At 40.9% G+C, this 24,427-nt stretch overlaps 1 protein-coding gene across 3 annotated transcripts in view; it reads right to left on the bottom strand.

Annotated features, from left to right (window-relative positions):
• Positions 1-24,427, bottom strand: part of SESTD1 (SEC14 and spectrin domain containing 1) — a 59,239-nt gene that overhangs the window by 10,563 nt on the left and 24,249 nt on the right. For 2 of the 3 annotated variants that reach the window (XM_081874078.1, XM_081874079.1), the window contains exons 7-11: positions 12,203-12,316; positions 11,352-11,449; positions 10,211-10,266; positions 8,879-9,090; positions 5,087-5,209 (exon numbers count right to left, since the gene is read on the bottom strand). In XM_081874078.1, the coding sequence (XP_081730204.1) occupies positions 5,087-5,209; positions 8,879-9,090; positions 10,211-10,266; positions 11,352-11,449; positions 12,203-12,316 (603 nt within the window). The remainder of the gene's footprint in view (positions 1-5,086; positions 5,210-8,878; positions 9,091-10,210; positions 10,267-11,351; positions 11,450-12,202; positions 12,317-24,427) is intronic. The other variant, XM_081874080.1, reaches the window with a different exon arrangement.

The following is a 24,427-nucleotide window of genomic DNA, read 5'->3' as shown; positions in this document are numbered from 1 at the left end:
GCCTGTTAATGGATGAACAGGATACCTTGAGAGCCACCCCTTCCCATATGAATCTGCCAGCTTAGGACGTGCCCCAGAAGTCTGATCATGAAAAGTTGGTTGATGGGTACCCACCTCCCTGCACAGGGCTGGCCCAAGACATCTTGGCACCTGAAGCGAACCACCAAATGGTGCCCCACCCCTGCCAGAGAAGAAGGGGTGAGTCAAGGTCTACATCAGGAACAAGGGAGGGATAAAGATCTATACAGTGGTACCTCAGGTTACATACGCTTCAGGTTACAGACTTCGCTAACCCAGAAATAGTGCTTCAGGTTAAGAACTTTGCTTCAGGATGAGAACAGAAATCGTGCTCCAGCGGTGCGGCGGCAGCAGGAGGCCCCATTAGCTAAAGTGGTGCTTCAAGTTAAGAACAATTTCAGGTTAAGTATGGTCCTCCGGAACGAATTAAGTACTTAACCTGAGGTACCACTGTATTGAGATCTGTGGCCCTGTGGATCCTGCCACCTGAGGTGGTCTTCTGACCTGACCTCATGTGTGAGCCGGCCCTGTCCCTGCAATAGCCTACCAAAGCTCTCTATCCTGCATTTAAATGAGCAACCTAAAAACTATTTTATTTCAGGCAAGCTTAGGTTTCATTGTATATTTTTATAATTTCATGTTGTTGTTTTGTTAACTGCCCCAATAATTTAATGGAAATGCAGTATTATCAAGAAAACAAACAAACAAACAAACAAACAAACAAACAAACAAACAAAGAGGCTGTTGTGCCTTGACTTCCCTTTCCATCTAGAGTGGTATAATTTCACCACTTCCATGTGTGTTCTTAATCACTTTTCTACTTTGTTTTGTCTAGTCACGTATTCTAGTGACAAATCTTTTGGGGGGAAAGTCTGTCTTATATATGCACTCATTATCTATCATGGTTTGAACCTAATCACTGTCTGAAAATTGCTAGGCAGTAAATAGCAATAATGTCACTTTTCGAAACGGACTATGACTCAGGCCTTTAAAAGGTGGAAGGGAAGGCAATGACTCAGTGTTAAATGAATATTTAAACTATTTTGCAGTGCCAGTGGAATAAATGGCATCTGTAGTAAGACTATTGCTTGCAATAAAGTCAGAATCCTTTTTAGTAAACACAGTTAAAAAGTAATTAGCTAGTAAATCAATGAGACAGCAGATTAAAGAAACACTTGAGTTATTTAAAAAGCTTTTATGTATATAAAGGCAGTAACTTCTAATTGCTGCCTTGCGCAGCCTTGGTGTCAATTTCCAAAATCTGGCAGCAAGAGACAGATTGACTGATGCTGCCATAATGCTTTATTTACTAAGGAATCTTTTGAAACAATTAGAAATTCATGAGATTCCAAAGACTTCCACTGGTGGTCCTCTAACGCCATTATAAATCCATAATGGAGAAGGTAACAGATGGACCTAATGTGTAACTTTACTTTTGTCACTTTCAGTATATATACTGCGTAAAGGTCTCTGTAGTTATGGGGAACCTGTTAACGATGGTCCTCTTCAAAGACTTCCAGATCTAGATATTTTCCCAGCATTTCTGGGGGACTTTGTTGCAGGTGTGACAGGAATAAAGGTAAAGATAAAGGGACCCCTGACCGTTAGGTCCAGTTGTGGCCGACTCTGGGGTTGTGGCGCTCATCTCGCTTTATTGGCCAAGGGAGCCGGCGTACAGCCCCCGGGTCATGTGGCCAGCATGACTAAGCCACTTCTGGTGAAACCAGAGCAGCACACGGAAATCCCGTTTACCTTCCCGCTGGAGCAGTACCTATTTATCTACTTGCATTTTGATGTGCTTTCGAACTGCTAGGTTGGCAGGAGCAATGGGAGCTCACCCCGTCACGGGGATTCAAACCGCCGACCTTCTGATCGGCAAGTGCTAGGCTCTGTGGTTTAACCCACAGTGCCACCTGCATCCCAAGGATGACAGGAATAGGCTACTATAATAACTGGATGGAGATAAATCAAGGTTGCTGGGGCCACCACAAAATTATTTGGATACAACTGACATGATCTCTGGACATTGTGTGCACTACTTTTGGAAATAGATTTTTCAAAAAACAAAAATGCTCCCCTACATTAGGACATCTCCTGGCTGTAGAAGATTTGGTGTTTGCTGACATCACAAAGAAAAAGAATTAAGAGAAGGCAAAAAATTCAGCTTTTAATCTGCTGCATGTTTATGCTTGAGCGTGAATGTGATTTATTTTAGTGTTTTGTATTTCAAATGATTTTATGAAGAATTGTCCTCCTCAGTGTTGTTGTTTAGTCATTTAGTCCAACTCTTCGTGACCCCATGGACCAGAGCACGCCAGGCACTCCTGTCTTCCACTGCCTCCCGCAGTTTGGTCAAACTCATACTGGTAGCTTCGAGAACACTGTCCAACCATCTCATCCTCTGTCGTCCCCTTCTCCTTGTGCCCTCAATCTTTCCCAGCATCAGGGTCTTTTCCAGGGAGTCTTCTCTTCTCATGAGGTGGCCAAAGTACTGGAGCCTCAGCTTCACGATCTGTCCTTCCAGTGAGCACTCAGGACTGATTTCCTTAAGAATGGATAGGTTTGATCTTCTTGCAGTCCATGGGACTCTCCTCTCACTAATTTGTGTAGGCCCACAACAAGAAGCCCCCCTGCTTATTGTTGTGAAGTTTGGTAGCCATGATAACTTTTTCCCAAAAGGAACAAAAAGAAGAGGGCAGAACATTGTGCACTGCTATCATTGACCATTGGTGTGTTGACACTAAGAGATTAGCAGCAGAATCCAACTTGGAAGCCCAGCCCCAGCAGGATGAGTCCATGATGACATAAGTATTGTGACATAAGTATTGTGTTTACTAATGGTCATGCTGAAATGCAATGTCAGAACTTGACAGGATCTTAAGAACTCACTTTACAAAAATCAATGCAGTTAATGTGGATTGAAGTACAAAAACATAAGATACTGGATGCAACACAACTTCTAAAGAAACAATATAATTTATTGACCAAGCTAACAAAGGAATCTACATTAATCCTCACTCAACCCTTCTTGAGTATTTTAAGTAATGAACTGGATCTACTATGTGGTTCAAATCAGACTCTGATTGGTTGAAATAGAGCAGGGGAGAATAACCCCTTGGGGAGGATGGGCAGGAAGCAAGGGGCAATATCCAACCAATTTGTTCTGTCAGCAGAAATGTAACAGAACTCCCCCTTTCCTCACGTGCCCTGCACCCTCACCAAATCTGCTCCACGTGGCTGGGGGGGAAACCCAGAACAGGTTTGGATGGCACAGAGTTTTGTTGTGCAAGCAGAAATCCTTACACTGATGGAATGAGTTAGTTGGAAACAACTCAAATTTAATAAATAAGCGAGCAATTAAAAAGTCTTGGCATGAGGACTGTATCAGCCCCACCCCCATTTTTTTTTTTTAATTTTACCTCTTAAGACCTCACCAATATGGGAAATAACAAAGGAAAAAAAGGAGTAGGAGACTCAGCTGAGCACTCTGATTAAGATGAAACTACCCCGACCTAGTCATACTGATTATTTGTTGAGTGGGGTGGATGTGCCAACCCTCCCGATCTGATCTGAGGTGGTGGGGTTGTGTGTCTTGACCACACACGCTAGTAAGTGGCCAAGAGTGAATGTAAGCCTGAGGTCAAAAAAGGTTAGCCACTCTGGCTGCTGCTGAACAAGCAGAGAGGGAGAAACTCTGGCCAGAAGGAAGATTATCGGCTAAGAAAACTACCGGCAATTTATTGGGCTTTATGAAATGTTAATACTTCAAAAGGTCAAGGGTACCTTTGAATTTCTCTTTGTTATGGCAAAGTACCAAGAAGAAACTGGCTCTGTGATTTCAGGAACTGGTCTGATCACTTCATTCCAGAGAAGAGTGAACGAGGCACAAGTTAAGATAGAAAAAATTAGTGCTGGCCATACAGGCTGAAAAATGGGAGACACTTGGGATAGTATATCAGAAGTAACAAAACTTCCTATTCACGATGCTTCATTGCAGTCTGTGGCCATGAACCTCCTTTTCATGAAACACCTCCACAGGCAAGTTAGGAGCCAGGTGACTAAATAAGAATGAACCACCTAACTTGCTGTAGACTGCAAAACGTTTTCTAGTCACTGTGAAACTGGTGCTGCAGACCACTAGGCTTCAGCTACTGTGAGGTGCTATGGTCAGCAACTAACTGCATTGCAATATTTTTTAAATCATTTCAGTAAATGAATAACAAGCTTACATTTTATACCAACCTTTAACAATATTAAATTTTAAGCTTTCTTCCAAAGACAGGAAATAAAATGGTAGAACTGACCACCAGCACGTGATCTGGATGTTGTGGAGAATGAACAGAACCAGTAGGGCACTTTTTATATTGCTCAGTGAAATGATGTGGGATATATGAAGCAGAGACATCACCTTGCCAACAAAGGTCCGTATAGTAAAAGCTATGGTTTTCCCAGTAGTGATGTATGGAAATGAGAGCTGGACCATAAAGAAGGCTGATTGCCGAAGAACTGATGCTTTTGAATTATGGTGCTGGAGGAGACTCTTGAGAGTAGTCTTTTGAATGTAGACAGTGGTCAGAGTAGTCTCCTCCCTCCTAATTCTCCATTCAGTTCACATTAACCCCAATATGTTCTATACTCCAGTGTTTGAACTCCTGGAAAAACAAAATCTGCCTTTGCCAGTCATCAAACAATCTATGCTCCGAGATTATGTATGATCTTAAAACTCAGCATTCAAGTAATTACAATAAGTGGCTCCCAGAAAGAAAGAAAAGATGACATATATTACTCCTAAATCAATGCTTCCTTTTTGTGTTTCCAATCTCATCAGAAACACGATCACTCTCCTTTAAAAGAATAAAAATTAGTATATTGCCATGACATTAGAATTTAATTAACAATGATTAAGATCACCAACACAGTCTGTTGCAGAAGAATAGGTGCAGTTTGATATAGCTCATAAATCACTGTCTAAAATTCGCTAGAAAAATGTCACTGGAAAATGTTGCACATAATGAATTATATATAAGAACAATCATGCAGTAACTTCCTCTGGAAAATGAAAACTCACACTGTGTTGACTTTCAATCTCTTCATGTTTCTGTTGCAAAGCTTGTGAGGCTCTAATTGAATCACCTATCCCCCACTGGGTTCTAAGCTGTTCTGTGCCAGGTCCTTCAAGCCAGTTCACGACCTGTTGATTAAAACAGCAACATTTTCACCACAGCAAATAATTAAACCCACGCGGTCAAGACTGATTTTTAAAAGAAATTATTGTTATTCAGATTTTGCTCAAAATAAAGTTCGCTTTTAACGGCAACGTGCTCACTACCTCGAGATAAATAAAGGCAGCGGGGGTCCTTACTTCCTTTTAGGTGCATAAGCTAGCGGACCCGGCAAAGCTGATCAAACATTTCCCAATGCTTTTTCGGGGGAAGAATGTCTTCTTTGTGAACCTTAATAATATGTCGTCTCACATTAGAAACAGAGCATGAAGATATCTGGCTCATTCACTGTTTTGTCAATTCATATCTGTATTAGTAGGTAAGATGAAAAGCTGGCTTCTTTAAGAAAAGCAGGGTGTGTGTGGATTCTTTAGTTCCCCTGCTGAAATCTAAATTGTTCTAACTTGCAGAACTACACCACCTGACTGTGTGTTTAGGGATAAATATCAGTATCTGCTACACTATTTGCTGCTCTTTTATTACAGGCTATTTGCAGGTTGCTTAACAGAGGCCTTAAATGGCAGGTGTCAAAACAGAACAGATGGGGCTGGATAAATATTTGTCAGAATTGGTTTCGGAGCGATAGCTCCTACCTTGCACTACATAAGCCATCATAATGATCCTTCTGGCCCAACCTACATGTATGGCAACAGAAAATGAGGACTATCAGCTTCCTACCAAAGGACACACAAGAGATAAAGGTGTTCAAGAGGAAACATACTAGGACACTGATAACATGCAGGCTGTATCTTCTAAATATGGAAAGGAAAATGGATGACAAAGGCTGTTCCGCACATTTGTGAGGATTGGCACTGGCAGCTATCAGTGTAGTGGGGTGGCTGTTCTCACCTGAGACTTCCCAAATGCACAGGCAGATTCAATCTGGTGTTCCTGCGGGTGTGTTTGCACCATGACGACCTCACCCCTGCTCACCTACCTCCAGGTAAGGAGCAGCCATCAATCAGAAGTTAGGTAAGCGCCACTGCCCCACCACTACTGGTAGGAACATACGGCCTAAACCTTTTGATTCTTTTCACCTTCGCCCACTTCTACAGCAGCATCCTGCACTGTGTACTTTTGAAACTTCCACACGTTTTACAATCAGAACTAGGGAGAAACTACTAATAAGGAAGTGGGGGTGGGGTGGGGAGTGTCAAAAAGTTGCCATACAAGCCAGAAGTCTAGCTCCGAGGGCCTTCTGGCAGTTCCCTCATTGTGAGAAGTGAAGTTACAAGGAACCAGGCAGAAGGCCTTCTTGGCAGTGGTGCCCGCCCTGTGGAACACCCTCCCATCAGATGTCAAGGAGATGAATAACTATATAACCTGTAGAAGAGAGCTGAAGGCAGCCCTGTACTGAGGTGCTTTTAATGTGTTCTGTTGTGTTGTTTCTGTATATTATATTATGTTGGAAGCTTCTCAGTGGCTGGGGCAAGCAAATCAGATGGGCAGGGTACAAATAATAGTAATAGTAATAATAAGGCAACCACAAAAATACACGTGAGGACACCTCAACCATACACCTGATATGTGGACAGTTAGTCTAAGCTAGTGATTATCTATTTTACAGTTACTAAACAGCAAGAAAGAAAACTCCTACTGCAGTAATTATCAAATGATACTGCAAATCATCTCTTGGCATCGTCCTGTTTCTATTTCTCTTAGTTCAGTTTCTTCTTTTTATCACCAAGAAGACATATACTTCTGATATACCTGGGCAGCTAGCTTAACAATATGGTTTTTGATCACTTCTGCTCCGAAGATCTTTAGAATATTTTTTTCCAAAAAAAAAAAAAAAGTCTTCCTCCTGGCTCCCCATTGAGATATCTTCTGCAGATATCTTCTAAATAAAAACATAGATGAATGTTCAATTTCTTTGCCTGCAAAAGTTCAATTCATTTACCATGCAACTTCAGTAACACAGGCAGAGCAAATGGATGACAATTTCTAATCAGAATGATGCAAATTGAGGTTGATGCCCCAGTAAACAAGTCTATTTAAATGCATTAATGATGGCAGTTTGCCAAACTAGGTTATAAACCTCATTCCAATCAGCCCATATTTTCTCAGATGACTCGAATGCTCAAGTTACCACAGAAATAATATTTTGTTTCTTTTATACCTATGTAATAACCATGTCTGACTGTTTTTTTTAAAAAAACACACTTAAAAAGAGATTTAAAAGTGAAAGAAATGATTATTCTAGAATATTGTGAAGTGGAATATTTTGATTTCCTGCCTCTCCAGTATTTAAAAGGGTGAAGGTTCATGTGCATAGCACCTAAAATATAAACACATTCAATTTCAAATAATAGGCCTGGGGAAATAAATGAATTGATTTCATTTCCTTTATTATCTCGACAGAGACATTGTCTGAAGAAGTGTTGAAAGCATCAATTACATACCGATTTCCAAAGCACCAGCCCAGCCCTTCATGACCTTCTAGCATACAATTCATTAGACGGGTTTTTACTCATTCTAGTCAGGAAGAGCCTTGTACGACAACCATTCTTTTGGATTTTGATCAATGGATATGCTAACCCTATTTATCTATTAATCACTAGATAGACTAATTATCTTGTTTATATTAAATCACTATTTAAAAGAAGCAGCAAGAGCCACCTAATGACCTTTGCTTTACTAGCTTGTAGTTGCTTTCCGTTCAATTTTATTGGTAATTGAACCCAAAATCTACCAGAAACAGATCGGCATTATTAACTGCTTTGACAACACCACAAGTTAAGTGGGTGCAATTAAGACTGCTCTGTAATATCCCAACAATGTAAGAAAGCTTCAAAACCAGCCCAAATGCTGAGCTATACGTAACCTGCTTCGTCACATGACAGAACAAAGTCACACCTGGAAATGCGGAAAACCAATAGCGACAAGGCTGTAGGTCTCATGTCGTGAGGGACACTGTCTCAATAAAGAAATGGATGGGCAGTATAAGCGCGAGCGAGTACACACACACACACACACACACACACGGATCGCTAAAAGCCTTTATTCCAGGCTACTGACCACATCTAGTAGCACGAGTCCTCAGTGCATTCTGCTAGGTAAAGGTAAAGGGACCCCTGACCATTAGGTCCAGTCGTGACCGACTCTGGGGTTGCGATGCTCATCTCGCTTTATTGGCCAAGGGAGCCGGTGTACAGCTTCCGGGTCATGTGGCCAGCATGACTAAGCTGCTTCTGGCGAACCAGAGCAGCGCACGGAGACACCGTTTACCTTCCCGCTGGAGTGGTACCTATTTATCTACTTGCACTTTGACTTGCTTTCAAACTGCTAGGTTGGCAGGAGCAGGAACCGAGCAACGGGAGCTCATCCCTTCGTGGGGATTCAAACCGCCCACCTTCTTATCGGCAAGTCCTAGGCTTTGTGGTTTAACCCACAGCGCCACCCACGTCCCTGCTAGACTGCCGCTTATTTAAATAGACTGCCGCTTATTTAATGGAATGTATTGAGCAGCCAGAGTTTTTAAGTGAGGTTGGGGAAACTCTACCAATACTTATAATCTGGCTGTATTCATACATATGAAGAAGAAGATGCAGAAGAGTAAGATAATCTGCTAGACCGAGCCAACTGGATGCCCAGTTAACAATAAATGATATAAACCAAGTGGAGCTTGGGGCACCTACCTGCATTACCTTCTGCTGAATCTCCTCTAGCTGAGAGCGCTTGCTCCGTTGCCTGCATACTTCTTGGTACCGTGTATATTGTTCTCTGAGCGAGTCTAGCAGCTTCATAACCTGGGGCTGAGCAAGCAGTTCGTCATCCATGGGAGACCACGAAACCCCTCCGTCCGAACCATTAAAGCGGCGTTGTTGCAATTCAGATAACAGCTCATGACCTTGAATGGTTGAAGAATGAAAACTGAGCATTCAAATGGTGCCTCAGATGTGGCATAGTCAGGTTAAAAAAAGGAGCTAGGGTGTAAAAGACGTGAGACAAAAAGAAGGTGGCTTGTGGTAGGCTAAAAGTGAAAGGGGGGTTGTTCGTATTATGGGTTATCATAAATCACTTTCACATCCTATGCAACTTTCCCTCGAGGGTGACAGTCACAGCATGATAAAAAAAAATCTTCTGTATATGAAAATATGGAATGGTTCACAAATTTGCAGTACCCCTTGCACCAGAGAGATGTAACTTAGCGAGGGTATAATATGGAGACACTGCGTAAAAGATTCACTGATCAGTGATGTCAAAGACATTATCCAGTGGGTGCCTGGGCATTCATACAGCTGCATTTCAGATAGCAGTCCAAGTTACAACGACAATTGTTTTTATTCTTTACTTTTCTTAAACTTGTAAGCCATCAATGTAAAAGCAAGGGATATAGATTATATGATTTTTAAAAAAAAATGATACTGAGCACCAGTTACAACAATAAAGAGCTAACGTTTAATGTTCCCACTGACTCCAATTGCAGATATGCTGCAAAAATGAAACAATCCCTAAATAAACAACTGTACTTCCTTGAGGAATGGTACCCGGATCCTAAGGAATGGATGAGCCAAAAAATTATTGCACTGGAAACTAATGTAGGCCCAAAATCTACATTTTCTTTTTCCATATCCATAATAAAAAATTTAAGTAAGCATATGTCAAAGTATATGCTCCCCATTATGCTTCCCACTTGATTATTTATAAAATAACTTAAATTGTTAATTGTATTCGTGGCATTCTCAGAGCTTGATTAGTAATTCCAACAGAAAAGGAGAGCAGAATATTTCTCTACAGCTGCGGTTCCCAGAAATGGAAGAGCAGTACAGCAGAGGGAGGGAGGGAAATGTACTTTTAAGTAGATAAGGAAGATATTCATAACACTTATTATTCTGTTTCGTTAACACTCCCCCACCAAGAACGAGTCTAACACACCAAGAACAAAGCTTTAGCATTATATACTACCATATCCACAACAATTCACAAAATCCATGAAATAAAGAAAAACGATGCCTTATTGGGTATACCTGTCTGCAGAACAGTTTCAGGATCAACGGATGGAAGGAAATTCAAGTCTATAGACCTTGAAATAGAAAGGCAAATGGCTGTTACTTACTTAACATTGATAACTGAAGTTTCAAGCACTGAACACAAGTATATAGCTTCTTGACTTTTATAAAACATTCTAATAAAATTTCACATTTTTTCCTTTACTTGGCATCATTTTCTTTGTAAAAACCATATTTGGCAATGCCAAAAAAGAAAAAGAGACAAAGAGGGATTAAAGTTTCAGAAATGTTGGCATACTTGACACCGTAGGCTATTTTTCTTTTCAGTTACTTTTCATACAAGATAAAAATAGCCCAACTAGTAAGACACACCCTAACTGATAGCAGTACTCAACTACATTTTCTACATCAGCACAAGGATTGATGCTTAATTCAAGGAGATTCTCCACATCTCCTCCCGCTACACCACCCCTGGAGGGTCAGGAGGACTCCCAAAACAGATGCAGCAGGTGTGCTGGGGTGTGTGTGTTCCATTATGCAAGGAGAAAGAAATAATATTTTGCACAAATGGAACCCCAGTAGTCTCCATGGAAAAAGCAAGTGTCATTGCCACCTAAAATCCACACATCTCACAACGTGGCAGAGACCGAAATAATGCAATTTAAGGAGACCTAGAAAGATAACGGGAACTAGAAACTACATCTATACATTCCTAGGGAGTGACAAATGGTTCCATGATAAAAACTACCTGTAGATACAAACAGAAATTCAAATTTGGGGACACCAGAAAGAGCAAAAAATAGAACACAAATGTAGAAAAGGCAACAGCTGCACTGAAGCACTTTCCTAGCAGTGTAGACATAACCAACCCTACTTTCTGGCTAGCTTTAAGCCCTTTTTAGCCACAATTCCAGACTGGCACTGCACATGAAAGATGTTAGGATGGTGGGTTTTGGATTTCTGTATGACAGAGGTGTTTTGTTTTTGTATTTTAAAAAAGTTCAGTATCCTAGCCAGAAACATCAGGGATCTTTTACACAAACTATTTCCATTCCAATGTTGCTTTTGAAAGCACCTATGTCCCTTCCGTGAGCTAGAGTTTATAGTCAAAGGATTTAATTACTAATAAATTGTTAACAGAAACAAGAAAAATAATTACCTGTCCTTCTCCTGTTGGTTTCCTTTATCATTTCCACTGTTGATTAAGGCAAGCTCATCCAGTAAAGATGTAGATTCTTTTGTAAACTTTTCAAATGCCTATGTAAAATATTTATAGTTACCATTACTGCAATTGATTTTTACAGTCTCGTGCTTGAAGACGGATTGCCTGTCTGAGTGCTCCAACCCTGACACTGGGAAATCATCTCTAAGACCTAGCAGTTTAATAACAAGTGAGTTACAAAGGCACATACAAACAACATAGAACATGTTGTAAAATGGACATCTTGCGCTCTCAAAGAACTGTTGCTGCTACTTTCTGGACTGTTAGCTCCCAAAGACTCTTCAAAGACAGTTCTCTCTTTGTACACGAGTCCAATACTGATTTAAACAAAACATTAGTGGCTGTGCTTTGGTCACACCTTCCTGGAAACAGGTACAATGGGGCTTATTGAACACTGCCACCTTCAGAAAGTAACTCCCCTAGATGGACCAGAACCACAATAAAATAATGTCTCGTATTTTCCAGGCAATCCAGAAAGATACTGTAGCTGATGGTATTGAAAGCTGCTGAACCAACAGGGATGTATTCCTCCTGTCCAGATCCCAGGGCAATTCAACTAGGGCAATCAAAGCAACTGCCATCCCAAAATCAAACCTGAAGTCAGACTGAAATTAATGTATACTAGGAGTGGGGAACTGGATCACAGTGATATCAGGTGACTCATTTTTTGCCCCAGCATTTTGATGCCGATAGGACACACCTAACACAGCTATTAATATTTCCAACCACCACTTTCCCATAGAAAGTCTACTGAAAAAGAACAAACAAAAAATTGCCAAGCAACTAACCAGCCTCTTGTTCAGCCAGTCCATATGATCGTAGGTAAGACTCCCTCCAAAATCTTCTGTCAGCTGGCATGGTTCTATGTATCGTGTAAGCTTATTGGCAGATACTAAAATAACCTGTATAAGTAAATTAAAATGGGCATTAACAACAACAACAACAGCATCACACACTTAATCAACTCAGTGGCTGCTGAATGGTGGTACAAAAAGCATGTTTACTCAGAAAGGGTTCCCACTGAATTCAACAGTAAGTGCATTTAGGATTGCAACTTTAGTTAGGGACTACAGTTTCTGCAGCCAAATCATGGAGTATAGCATCAGGAGTAGCGATCTGCAGGAGGAAGTGGCAGACTTGTAGTAGTGATGCTTGTCTTTATTACTTTTCCTCAGAATCTTCCACATCCATCCAGTTCTAGGCATGTATTTCCTATCAAAAATACGCGACGGGGGGGGGGATGGGGGCGGGAGTGGGGAGGAGATCTTGGAGGGGGAGAGACAGTGGGTGGGAGAAAGGGTAAGAAGCTCATCATCTGCTTTTCCCCTACAAAATGCCTTCGGTCCATTCAGCTCAGCAGAGAAACATATGCCAAAGTTTCAAAACATAAGCTGACCCATGGGCTGATTTAGTTCCAGCCTTGGTCAATACCTTCCCTTTTCTCCCTCCTGAAATGTTACAATCCCTAAATTCATTTACTGTTCGGTATACAAAGAAGCATTTTGTACCAAATAACTACGAACTACAGTTTGCTAGCGCTCAGTTACGTGCCCATGATTCATTATTAATATTTACAATTAAAGCATAAGCAAATTTCAGTATGAATATTTCAGTATGTTAATACATGGATTGTGAAACAAGTTTTGTTGGAGACAAACCTTAACAAAATGCGTTGCTTTTACAGCTTTAAAGTGTGTCTGTTTCTGAAACAGAGAGAAACCTATTCCCGTACCCCCCAACCACCGCCAGCAATGGCAAGACTCTGACAGAATCCCAACTTTCATTTATTAAAAAATGGAAATTATTCTCTCTCCTTACTCAGTTGTGTCATTCAAAAACCACTCTGATAACCTGAACATTCCTCCAGTCTAACGGAGCCGTAGGTTATACAAGAAATTGGATGGATATGCCTAGCCTTTGTCTTGCATGACCAAAGAACTCAACAATTAGAATATTACTGAAGTTAATCTTCCTGTCAAATATATACACTGAGGACCAAGAAATGACATTTATCACAAAGTTTGATGCTGCATAGCTTTTCTGTTTCTTTCATTAAAATAGCGAGGATGGGGACTGAGACAAATCCAAGGCTACAACAGATACTAAGTGGTCAAAACTGTGGGGACCTTTACAAAAAGTTGTGTTTCTGAGGTTTGGTGGATCATAACCATTCTTTTTTAGAATACCACAGATTATAATCATTAGAAAAACAATTAAATGCAGAATATATTGCAACAAACTGTGCTGAATTACCATTATTCTATCAAACATTATAGCCAAATAACCAGAAATTATACACAGAAAACCATGATAAGGGGTATTTTCATAACTTCTCACCCTTTCTGTTAGTAGCATGGAAACCTTTTGCCACAATTAAAGTCCTACAACAGCATCCCAGGGAGTGAACCCAAGGATTTTAAGTTCACCAGGTGTTGATGTGAAACCAAAATTGCATGATTGCTTCTATCAAACGTGCTTTATTCCTTGGTTGCTTCTGACTGACAAGTTTATTTAATCGGCTCCACAGATTTTCTATTGGATTCAAGTCAGGGCTATTACATCACTTTCTAGGTGACCAGTCAACTCTTCTCACTCCAAGTCTTGTTAGATACGATATAGGTTATTTGCCAATAACTTTTGATAGAACAAGGATCATTCAACATGGTTTGTAGCATTGTAAAGGTAAAGGTACCCCTGACCGTTAGGTCCAGTCGTGGCCGACTCTGGGGTTGTGACGCTCATCTCGCTTTATTGGCCAAGGGAGCTGGCATACAGCTTCCGGGTCATGTGGCCAGCATGACTAAGCCGCTTCTGGCAAACCAGAGCAGCACACAGAAACGTCATTTACCTTCCTGCCGGAATGGTACCTATTTATCTACTTGCACTTTGATGTGCTTTCAAATTGCTAGGTTGGCAGGAGCAGAGACCGAGCAACGGGAGCTCACCCCATCGCGGGAATTCGAACCGCCGACCTTCTGATCGGCAAGTCCTAGGCTCTGTGGTTTAACCCTCAGTGCCACCCGCGTCCCTTGTAGCATTGTATTCTGCATTAAATTATCGGTCTGATGATATATAATTGTATGATATTGTTTTAAAAAAAGATTGATGTTATGAGCCATCAAACTTTAGAAATGCAACTTTCCCCACAATTTTGGCCACTAGTGTACGTGCCCATCTGTAATTCGGTACTCCCACCACTCTCCGAAATAGAATCAAACCATCTCCCTCCCATCACGACAGAAGGAAAGATCCCATGCTTGTCCAAGTCAGTTGGGCTTCAGAGAAGAATGTTCCCTCTCTTCCCAGGGGGTTCTTAGTTCTCCAAATGTCAATCCAGTCCATATTGTCAGCCATTTCAAAAAAGGTCTTTGGCAGTCTGCCATCTTTTGTGACATTTTGATTTTGTGACTTATCCATGTTTGTCGATACGACCCCATTCATATCTCCCATCATAATGATGTTGTTGTAGTCCAGATAGTCCAGCATGATCTCATGCAACTTCTTGTAAAATTCCGATTTCCCGTCATTTGGTGCATAAATTCCTAATATCAGAATCTTTTCTCCTTGATGTTGTATCTCAATTCCTAATATTCTTCCATGTTCGTCTTTGAATAAGAATTTAGGTGACAGGCTCTCTTTTGCATATATCACCACTCCTCGCTTCTTTACTCTGTCCGAAGATATAAATTCTTGACCAAGTCTTTTGTTTATTAACACCTTTCTATGGAGCCTAGTCACATGTGTTTCTTGTAAGCAGATAATATCCAATTGTTCTTTTTTTAATATATGAAAAATTTTCCTCCTTTTTTCCGGGATGTTGCAGCCATTAATGTTCCAACTCATAAGTTGCAGAGACATCCTGAATAAATCTGGTTATTTTTCAAGGGGTGGTATCTTATTCAGAAGATCTTCAGGGTCCAAGGGTGCAGGTTCCTCTGGTGTTTCAGGCCCTGGAAGTTGGTCAATTCCTTTGTGAAGGTCCTCTCCGTATACGTTCAGAAATTTATCTCTATCTTCCGATGTTCTGATTTTGATCTTCTTCCCTCTAAAAGTAAAAGATAGTCCTTGAGGAAATTCCCACCTAAAGATGATTGAATTCTTCCTTAGTAGTCTTGTCAACTCCAAATAGTTAGATCTAAGATCTAGCAGTTGTTTAGGAATATCCTTGTAGATCTCAATTCTTTTGTCCAAAATATCCAGTGACTTTCCGTAGTGTAGACCCAAAATCTTATCCCTTTCCTCCTTTGACCTCAGTATTATCAAACAGTCTCTGGGCTTCTCTTTCTTTAGAAGTCTTCCGAGCCTAAAAGCCGAGACGATTTTAAAGTCCTTTTCCTCTAAACTCCAAAATTTGGAAAATTCTTTAGTCAAAAACTCAGCTAGGTTGCCTTCTTCCACTTCTGGTATTGCTCTTATCCTTAAATTGCTCTCCCTGTTCCGCAGTTCAAGCATGGACAAATAGGTCTGATGTTCACCTACTTGTTTACAGAGTGGTCTTACCTCTTGTTCTAAGTTTTCAAGTTTTTGGCTGGTATCTTCAGCCAATTTCCGATTTTCCCCTGCAGCCTCCTTCAATTCTCCGATTGCTTGAGTATTCTGTGCAACTTGTCCAGATAATTTATTTAAACATTCTATGTTCTGCTCAATTTTATATGTTTGCTCATCGGCTTTCTTGTCCAAAGATTCTACTTTCTTATCCAAAGATTCTAATTTTTCGAAAATTTTCTCTAAGATAGCAGTGCTTGCCCCTGAGGCCATATCTTCCAGTTGTAATTCCTCAGTTTCTCCCTCCCCTGCCCGAGGCAGAGAAACAGCTTCCACCTCAGAAGGCAAAGTAGGCACAGATGATCTACGTGCCTGTGAGGCTGCGGTTAAAGTTGTCAAAGTTGTTTGTTTAGTTCTTCCTCTCCTTCTTGTACCACTCATTCCAAAGTTATCTAAAAGTCAAGGTCAAGCTGAGTTGTTCCCATGAGAAAGCCACGGCCCAGATGGTAACAGTCAACAGAGGGCCGGGAAAAGGAAAGTAAAATAAAAGTCACTGTTATAAGTCCCAAATCCTCTAGGGGGAGTTTTAAAATATTTCAGGAAAGAAGTCAATTTCAATTAAAATAAAGTCAGATTTTTAAGTCCAGGAACCTTCAATAAAAAGATTTTTCAGCAGAGTTGAGGTTCAGTACAGCAACAGTGTTTCTAATGGTGCAAGCTGGTAATCCAAATGCCTTAAAGTAACAAGTTCAAACTCTCTCAGATTGTTTCAAAGTTCAGATTCAAAGTATCCAAACTGCAAACTGCAAGCTGACAGCTCAGTTTCTCAGGCAGCTCCAGCGCCTGGGGTTTTTAGTTAGAATGTAGCTCCAAAGGGAGAAAGATATCCCCGTGTAATTAAAATTCATAAGAGTCCAACACATAGAGTAATTGTTCCACTTAAAATAAAGTTCAATGGGTGCTCAGATCAAATAGTTTAAAAGATCTCTCTTTGCCTCCACTCCTCCAGCTCTTTGCGTTCAAGTTCAATGGGAGCGGAAGACGGACTTCCTGTTTTTCGTCACTCCGCTTTCAGCCAAATTCAATATTTTAAAGTCCCAAATTGCATAGAGTCAGATGTTTACTCACGGGTTGTTGTTTTCAAGGCATAAATTTCAGGAAGAAAGGTCAGCGCTCACTGGCAACAGCTACGCGGCTTCACTCCGCCGATTGCGGAACGACCCACAGCGCCGCAGCCTCCTCCGCGATCCGGAGCCCCTTACGGGGTTCCTTCAACGTTTCGGTGGCCGCTACAGGCGCCCGCCGGGTCCCAGGACCGCAGGCTTCTGCTGCCTGCGGTTTTCCGTTTTGGGTCTCCGCTGCGCCGTAGCGGACGACCCTTCTCGTGCGGAGCTTCCCTTCCCCGTTAGGAAAGGGCAGCCATTACCCTTCGCGCCGCCTCCGGAAGTCAAATTTGGATATCTAGAGGTCTGGCACCCAAGGTCAGAAAAGTGGAAATCTGCCCAAAGACCTGCTCCGACCATAATGCGCTGAAGATGGATATGACACTTTTGCCAACCGGCTCCTTTAGATGGAAGATGAATGATAGCTTGTTTGGAGATCAGGAGATCGTTAAGAAGGCCCAAAAAACTCTGAAGGACTATTTTGAAATAAATATGAACACTACGGTGGAAAAAAGAACTATCTGGGACGCAAGCAAAGCTGTGATGAGGGGGTTCTTGATACAACAGAACACTGTAAAGAAAAGAACACAAAATGAAAGGAAAGATAAGATTTTGCAGAAAATCAAAGAATTGGAGAAGAAATTAAGATCAAATCCGAAGTCACAGCCGATTCTGAGAGAAATTAAACTATATCAAGCTCAATATTCCAAATTGATAAACCAAGAAATAGAATGGAAGATTAAATTAATGAAACAAAAAACTTTTGAATCGGCAAATAAATGTGGGAAACTGCTAGCCTGGCAGTTGAAGAAGAGACAGAAACTAAATACAGTTACAAACCTAGAAATTGAAGGAAGAAATATCCAGAACCCCATGGAAATTAGAAAGTGCTTCCAGAGATACTTTAAAAAATTATACACTCAAGGGCCGCAAGATGAGGTTGAGATTAAACAATTTTTGGAAAGAAATGGACTAACAAAGTTGTCACAAAAAAACAGATTAATCCTGAATAACAAAATAACACAGCAAGAGATTGAACAAGCTATCCAGAACATGCAATTGGGCAAATCTCCAGGGCCAGACGGCCTGACCTCCAAGTATTATAAGACATTAAAAGACTATCTGATCCAACCATTGATGGAGGTCTGTAATGAAATTATGGAAGGGAAGAAGGCGCCGGAATCGTGGAAGGAAGCTTTTATCACATTGATACCAAAATCTGAAGCTGAAAAGACACAACTTAAAAACTATCGTCCCATCTCCCTTCTGAATGTGGATTACAAAATATTTGCAGACATTTTGGCAAGTAGATTTAAAAGAGTTCTTAATGAAGTAATTCATAAAGACCAGGCAGGCTTTCTCCCAGGCAGACATATGTTTGCAAATACTAGGAACATTATTGACGTTTTGGAACTTTTGCAAACAGATATAAATACAAAAGCAGTGTTAATTTTTATAGACGCGGAGAAGGCCTTTGACAATATTTCTTGGAAATTTATGAAGGGAAATTTGAATGAAATGGGAGTGGGACGGGGGTTTGAGAATGGGATTGACGCAATATATTCAGAACAAAAGGCTAAACTAATAGTTAACAATGTGGTTACAGAAGAGTTCAAAATTGAAAAAGGAACACGACAAGGCTGCCCGATTTCCCCTTTGTTATTTATTTCGGTTCTGGAGGTGCTCTTGAACTTAATCAGAGGGGACCGGTTGGTGGAAGGGATTCAGGTCGGAGCGAAACAATACAAATTGAAAGCTTTCGCAGATGACTTAGTTTTGACTCTGCAGGAGCCAGAATCTAGTACGAAAAGAGTATTACAACTGATACAGGATTTTGGTCGGGTGGCAGGATTTAAATTAAATAAACAGAAAACTAAAGTGTTGGGAAAAAATTTGACAGATATAGAGTCGGAACGGTTTCAGAGAGAAACAGAACTAACTATGGTTAAAAAAGTAAAATACCTAGGGGTAAACATAACAGCAAAAAACCTGAGTCTATTTAAGGATAATTATGAAAAATGTTGGTCTGAAATTAAGAGAGACTTGGATAGTTGGACAAAATTGAAGCTTTCTTTGTTAGGCCGAATTGCTGCTATCAAGATGAATGTATTGCCAAAAATGTTGTTTTTGTTTCAAACATTACAGATTGTGGACAAAACGGAGTGCTTCCGGAAGTGGCAGAAAGATATATCCAGATTTGTCTGGCAGGGCAAAAAGCCCAGAATTAAGTTTAAGATATTAACAGATGCGAAAGAAAGAGGGGGCTTTGCCCTGCCAGACTTAAAGTTGTACTATGAAGCCGCAGCTTTTTGCTGGCTAAAAGACTGGCTACTTCTCGAAGACACTGACGTGTTGGACTTGGAAGGTTTTAACAATGCTTTTGGTTGGCATGCATACTTATGGTATGATAAAGTTAAGATCAATAAGGCCTTTAAGAACCATATTGTCAGGAAAGCAGTGTTTAATGTCTGGACAAAATACAAAGACTTATTGGAAAACAAAACTCCAAGGTGGCTTTCACCTCTGGAGGCTAAGGCCCTAAAAAGACCCAATATGGAGGCCAAATGGCCAAAATATTGGGAAATATTAGAAAAAGATGGAGACAATTGGAAATTGCAGAGTTTAGAGAAAATGAAGGATAAGGTGCGAGACTGGTTACATTATGCTCAGATTAAAGAAGTTTTTAAAAATGATAAAAAGTTAGGGTTCCAGGTGGAGAAATCGAAGTTAGAAACTGAATTGTTAGAACCAAAGACTAAGGTATTATCTAGAATGTATAACTTGCTGTTAAAATGGAATACACAAGACGAAATGGTTAAATCGGTTATGATAAAATGGGCACAGGACATTGGGCATAACATCATGTTTGAGGACTGGGAAAGGTTGTGGACCACTGGGCTGAACTTCACCGCATGTAATGCTCTGAAGGAAAATGTAATGAAAATGATATATAGATGGTACATGACCCCAGTTAAACTTGCCAAAATATACCATTCGTCTGATAATAAATGTTGGAAATGTAAAGAAAATGAAGGAACATTCTTTCACCTCTGGTGGACATGCCCTAAGGTGAAGGTATTCTGGGAAATGATATATAATGAGCTGAAAAAGGTATTTAAGTATACCTTCACTAAGAAACCAGAGGCCTTCCTTCTGGGTATTGTCGGCCAGAAGGTGTTAAAGAAGGACCGAACATTCTTTATGTATGCAACAACGGCAGCAAGGATACTCATCGCAAAAAAATGGAAAACTCAAGATCTACCCACACTGGAAGAGTGGCAGATGCAACTGATGGACTATATGCAACTGGCCGAGATGACTGGCAGAATCCGTGACCTGGGAGAAGAGAAGATGGAGGAAGACTGGGAGAAATTCAAGAAGTATCTACAAAAACATTGTAATTTGGTTGAATGTTAAGAAGGATGCTAGATTATAAAAAATTGGCCACCACTAAATTAGATTTGAAATTTGATGATAAGTGAGACTAAAGAAAATATAAAACTTTTTGGAAGAAGTGCTAGATTATATTTGAATGTGTGGACATGAGATTGTAAACAAGTTGATAATTTGTTTGGAAAAAACTTTTAACGATGTAAATGGGAGCGGGAGACGCGAGGGAGTCCAAAGAAGTCATGAAATTATGTCTGTGATAGAAGTAAGATTGTTTATTATTTGTGCATTTATATTTAAAAACTTTAATAAATATTTATAAAAAAAAAAAAGAAGGAAAGATCCCATGGGCAAACAGTCGGAACTGAGGGTGTCCCCATTCCAATAGGGACCACAACAGGAGCAAAAGGTTAATGCCCCTTCCAGGTCCCAATTCTGCTCAGCCCCTCCCCTGTGGTCGCTTTTTAATAAAAAAAGAAAACAATGAAAGCAGCTATGGAGACATATTTAATCTAACCCTGGAAAAGGGCTACCATGTATTCAAGGGAAAGCCAAGGGGATGTCCTGCAAATGCTGTGTAAACAAACATCCATCATCCCTAGTTCACATGGCCAATGGTCCAAGATGACTTAAGTTGTACCATATTAGCCTGAATATAAGCCGCACTCCCCCCCCCCCGCCAATTCCAACCGTGAAAAGTTACAGTGCGGCTTAAATTCACGACCTTACCAACATGGGCTTTTGCGGTATCGCTGCTGAAACAGACATACGGTAAAACGGAACAGGTGTGAGTGCCTGCAGAATTTTAGGGGAGAAGCTTATATTCAGGTATTCTCTCTTTTTTTTTCTCTCCCCCCCCCCTGAATTTTAAAGGTGCAGCTTATATTCAGGCCAATATGGTAATGCACAAGATCTGGAGGACACCATATTGCCGCCCCCGTTATACTCCAGTTTGAGCACCTGGCCATTTCAGAATGACTTGTTGATCATGATTAAAAATACAATTCATTAGCAATCTGCACTTAGCCTAGTTTTTATCTTCATTAAGTTTCAACAGTACAGTTTTGTTAGACTCAAAGGAGGAGACGATCACCTGGGAAAATGCAGGCTAACCTTGAGGGTAGCAACTGATTTGCATTTTCCCTGCAGAAAGAGAGAGTACATGCTATATGCATGGCTAGTGGATATGTTGCGCTCCCAAATTATATTATCATAATTTCTAGTTATGTGCACTAAGTAGCAATTAAACATCATCAAACAATATGATTTTTTTTAACAAAAAGTAATTTAATGAAGCGTTTTCCTGTTGAAAGCAGGTTAAATACTCCTGTGATAGAAAAGATTCCGCTTCATTTGGTTTCTTGCTCTCAATGAATTCAGCAGGAAAGCAGCTTACTATAGTAATTATTACTACTAATTTCATTTCTACGGCACTTTATATTTTTAAGAAAAAATCTCAAAGCGGTTTACAATACATTCAACCATCAAATAAACAATCCAGAATAGAACATTACTGAAAAAAATCAAATATAAAGTATACATTCAAAGTAACATACTTGACAGGAAAGTAAAATATTATCTTAAGAATTTCAAAATAAAACATTACAAGGTTTCAAAATAAAGCATTACAAAGGAAGTCAACTACAGAAGGCACATTCAATGCAGCAAAGTTAACTACAGTGGAACCGTGGTTGCCGAACGCTTCGGAAGCCGAAAAATTCAGACAACCGACAACCCGGAAGTGAATGCTTCCATTTTCAAATGCGCCTCAGAAGTCGAAAGACGGCTGGCAATTGCGCCTCAGTTGTCGAACGTTTCCGGAAGTCGAATGGTCTTCCAGAACAGATTACCTGCGACAACAGAGGTTCCAGTCTCTCTTTCTCTCTCTCTATGTATATGTATATGTATGTGATTTCAAAAGAAAACATTACTAAAGGAAGTCAAATGTAAAATGCACATTTAAAACAGCATAATTAACAAGAGAATAAAATATATCTTCTGCTGTTGCTGCCAATCCTGCCAATGGCGGTTTAATGGTGGGCGGCAGCAGTGGAAGCTCAGGCTCGATGATTCTGGGTCTGCACTAAGAGACAGCCAAGATGGTCTCTGGTCTCTTCAGCAGCCTCCTTATAATAAAATCTACTAAGTGACCCAGCACTAGTATATACCAACTGGCCCGATCAAAGAAAGCAATTCTTCACAACAAGGTGGAACCCTTATTGTGAAATATGATTACAAGTAACCTGCATCAAACTCTTGAGACTCTTGAGAGTCCCAGGGACTGCAAGAAGATCAAACCTAACCATTCTGAAGGCAATCAGCCCCGAGTGCTCACTGGAAGGACAGATCCTGAAGCTGAGGCTCCAGTACTTTGGCCACCTCATGAGAAGAGAAGACTCCCTGGAAAAGACCCTGATGTTGGGAAAGATGGAGGGCACAAGGAGAAGGGGACGACAGAGGACGAGATGGTTGGACAGTGTTCTCGAAGCTACCAGCATGAGTTTGAGCAGACTGCGGGAGGCAGTGGGAGACAGAAGTGCCTAGCGTGCTCTGGTCCATGGGGTCACGAAGAGTCGGACACAACTAAACGACTAAACAACAACAACAACCTGCATCAGCAAAATGTTTCACATTTCAAATGGTCTCACCTTTTTCATGGCCAGGCTGCATACACAGTCATACCTTGGTTCTCGAACGGATTCCATTCCGGAAGTCCGTTCGACTTCCGAAAAAGTTTGAAAACCAACGCACGGCTTCTGATGCCTGCACTCAATCAGAAGCCATGGAACCTGAGTTGGATGTTCGGCTTCCAAACAAGTTCGCAAACCGGAACACTTACTTCCAGGTTTGCGGAGTTCGGGAGCCAAAACGTAGATGTACAGGTGTTCAACAACCAAGGTGTGACTGTATCGGAAAGTACAAAAGGTAAAGGGCCATTAGGTCCAGTCGTGACCGACTCTGGGGTTGCGCGCTCATCTCGCTCTATATGCCGAGGGAACCGGCGTTTGACCGCAGACAGCTTCCAGGTCATGTGGCCAGCGTGACTAAGCTGCTTCTGGTGAACCAGAGCAGCGCTCAGAAATGCCGTTTACCTTCCTGCCAGAGCGGTACCTATTTATCTACTTGCACTTTGACGTGCTTTCGAAATGCTAAGTTGGCAGGAGCAGGGACCGACCCACGGGAGCTCACCCCGTCGCGGGGATTCGAACCACCGACCTTCTGATCGACAAGTCCTAGGCTCTGTGGTTTAACCCACAGCGCTACCCACGTCCCATATCAGAAAGTATGCTTCCCCCCTAATTAATGTAGATATCCTTAAACACATTCATGGTAAAAAAATTAATTTGGACACCATGCTGCTTTTTAAAAATAATTTCCAAACTGTTCAGTTAACAATGCCCTAGGCATTAAAAGCTTTTAGTTTGATCTATCTTTTGCATCTGCATCTCAAGCTACTCTCCCCTCAGAAATTACATTAACCACTGCTATTATACCAGATCTTATCTTTTCCAAAGGGAAGCCGTTCACACCAAATGCTTTTTCCTGCTCCTTATGCGAATTTACACCTTCCTTTCACAAGACGTGAAGATGCTTTAGTGTCAACAACAGGAAGGCTATATACAATATTACAGTTTCCATTTCTTACATTAGTTTTGGGGCGGGGAGAATCGTGAAAAGAAAAAGAAACAACACCTGAGTGCAAATGGCTTATTTGGCAACAGACTTGGGTGCAATATCAATTTATAGTGAAAAGATGAAGCTTCTTTGAGAATCAAGATATAACTGGACAGATGGTGGCACAGACAAACAGCATCAATAATTTATGCCTGAGGGCTCTTATTTCCCTTTTGGCTTCCTATGGCCACCCCTATGGTGCTATTCATGGCTAGCAAGAACGGTGGTGATAGGGCTTAACCGTGCTCTATTCAGTTCCCCAGTGGTTTTACTTCTTTCTACCAAGAGCTTCATATCAAC

The sequence above is a fragment of the Podarcis erhardii genome (genome assembly GCF_964252035.2).
Source record: "Podarcis erhardii genome assembly, chromosome: 1".
Taxonomy (NCBI): Eukaryota; Metazoa; Chordata; class Lepidosauria; order Squamata; family Lacertidae; genus Podarcis; species Podarcis erhardii.
The sequence above is the reverse complement of the archived record's forward strand: the minus strand, read 5'-3'. Positions and strand labels throughout refer to the sequence as shown.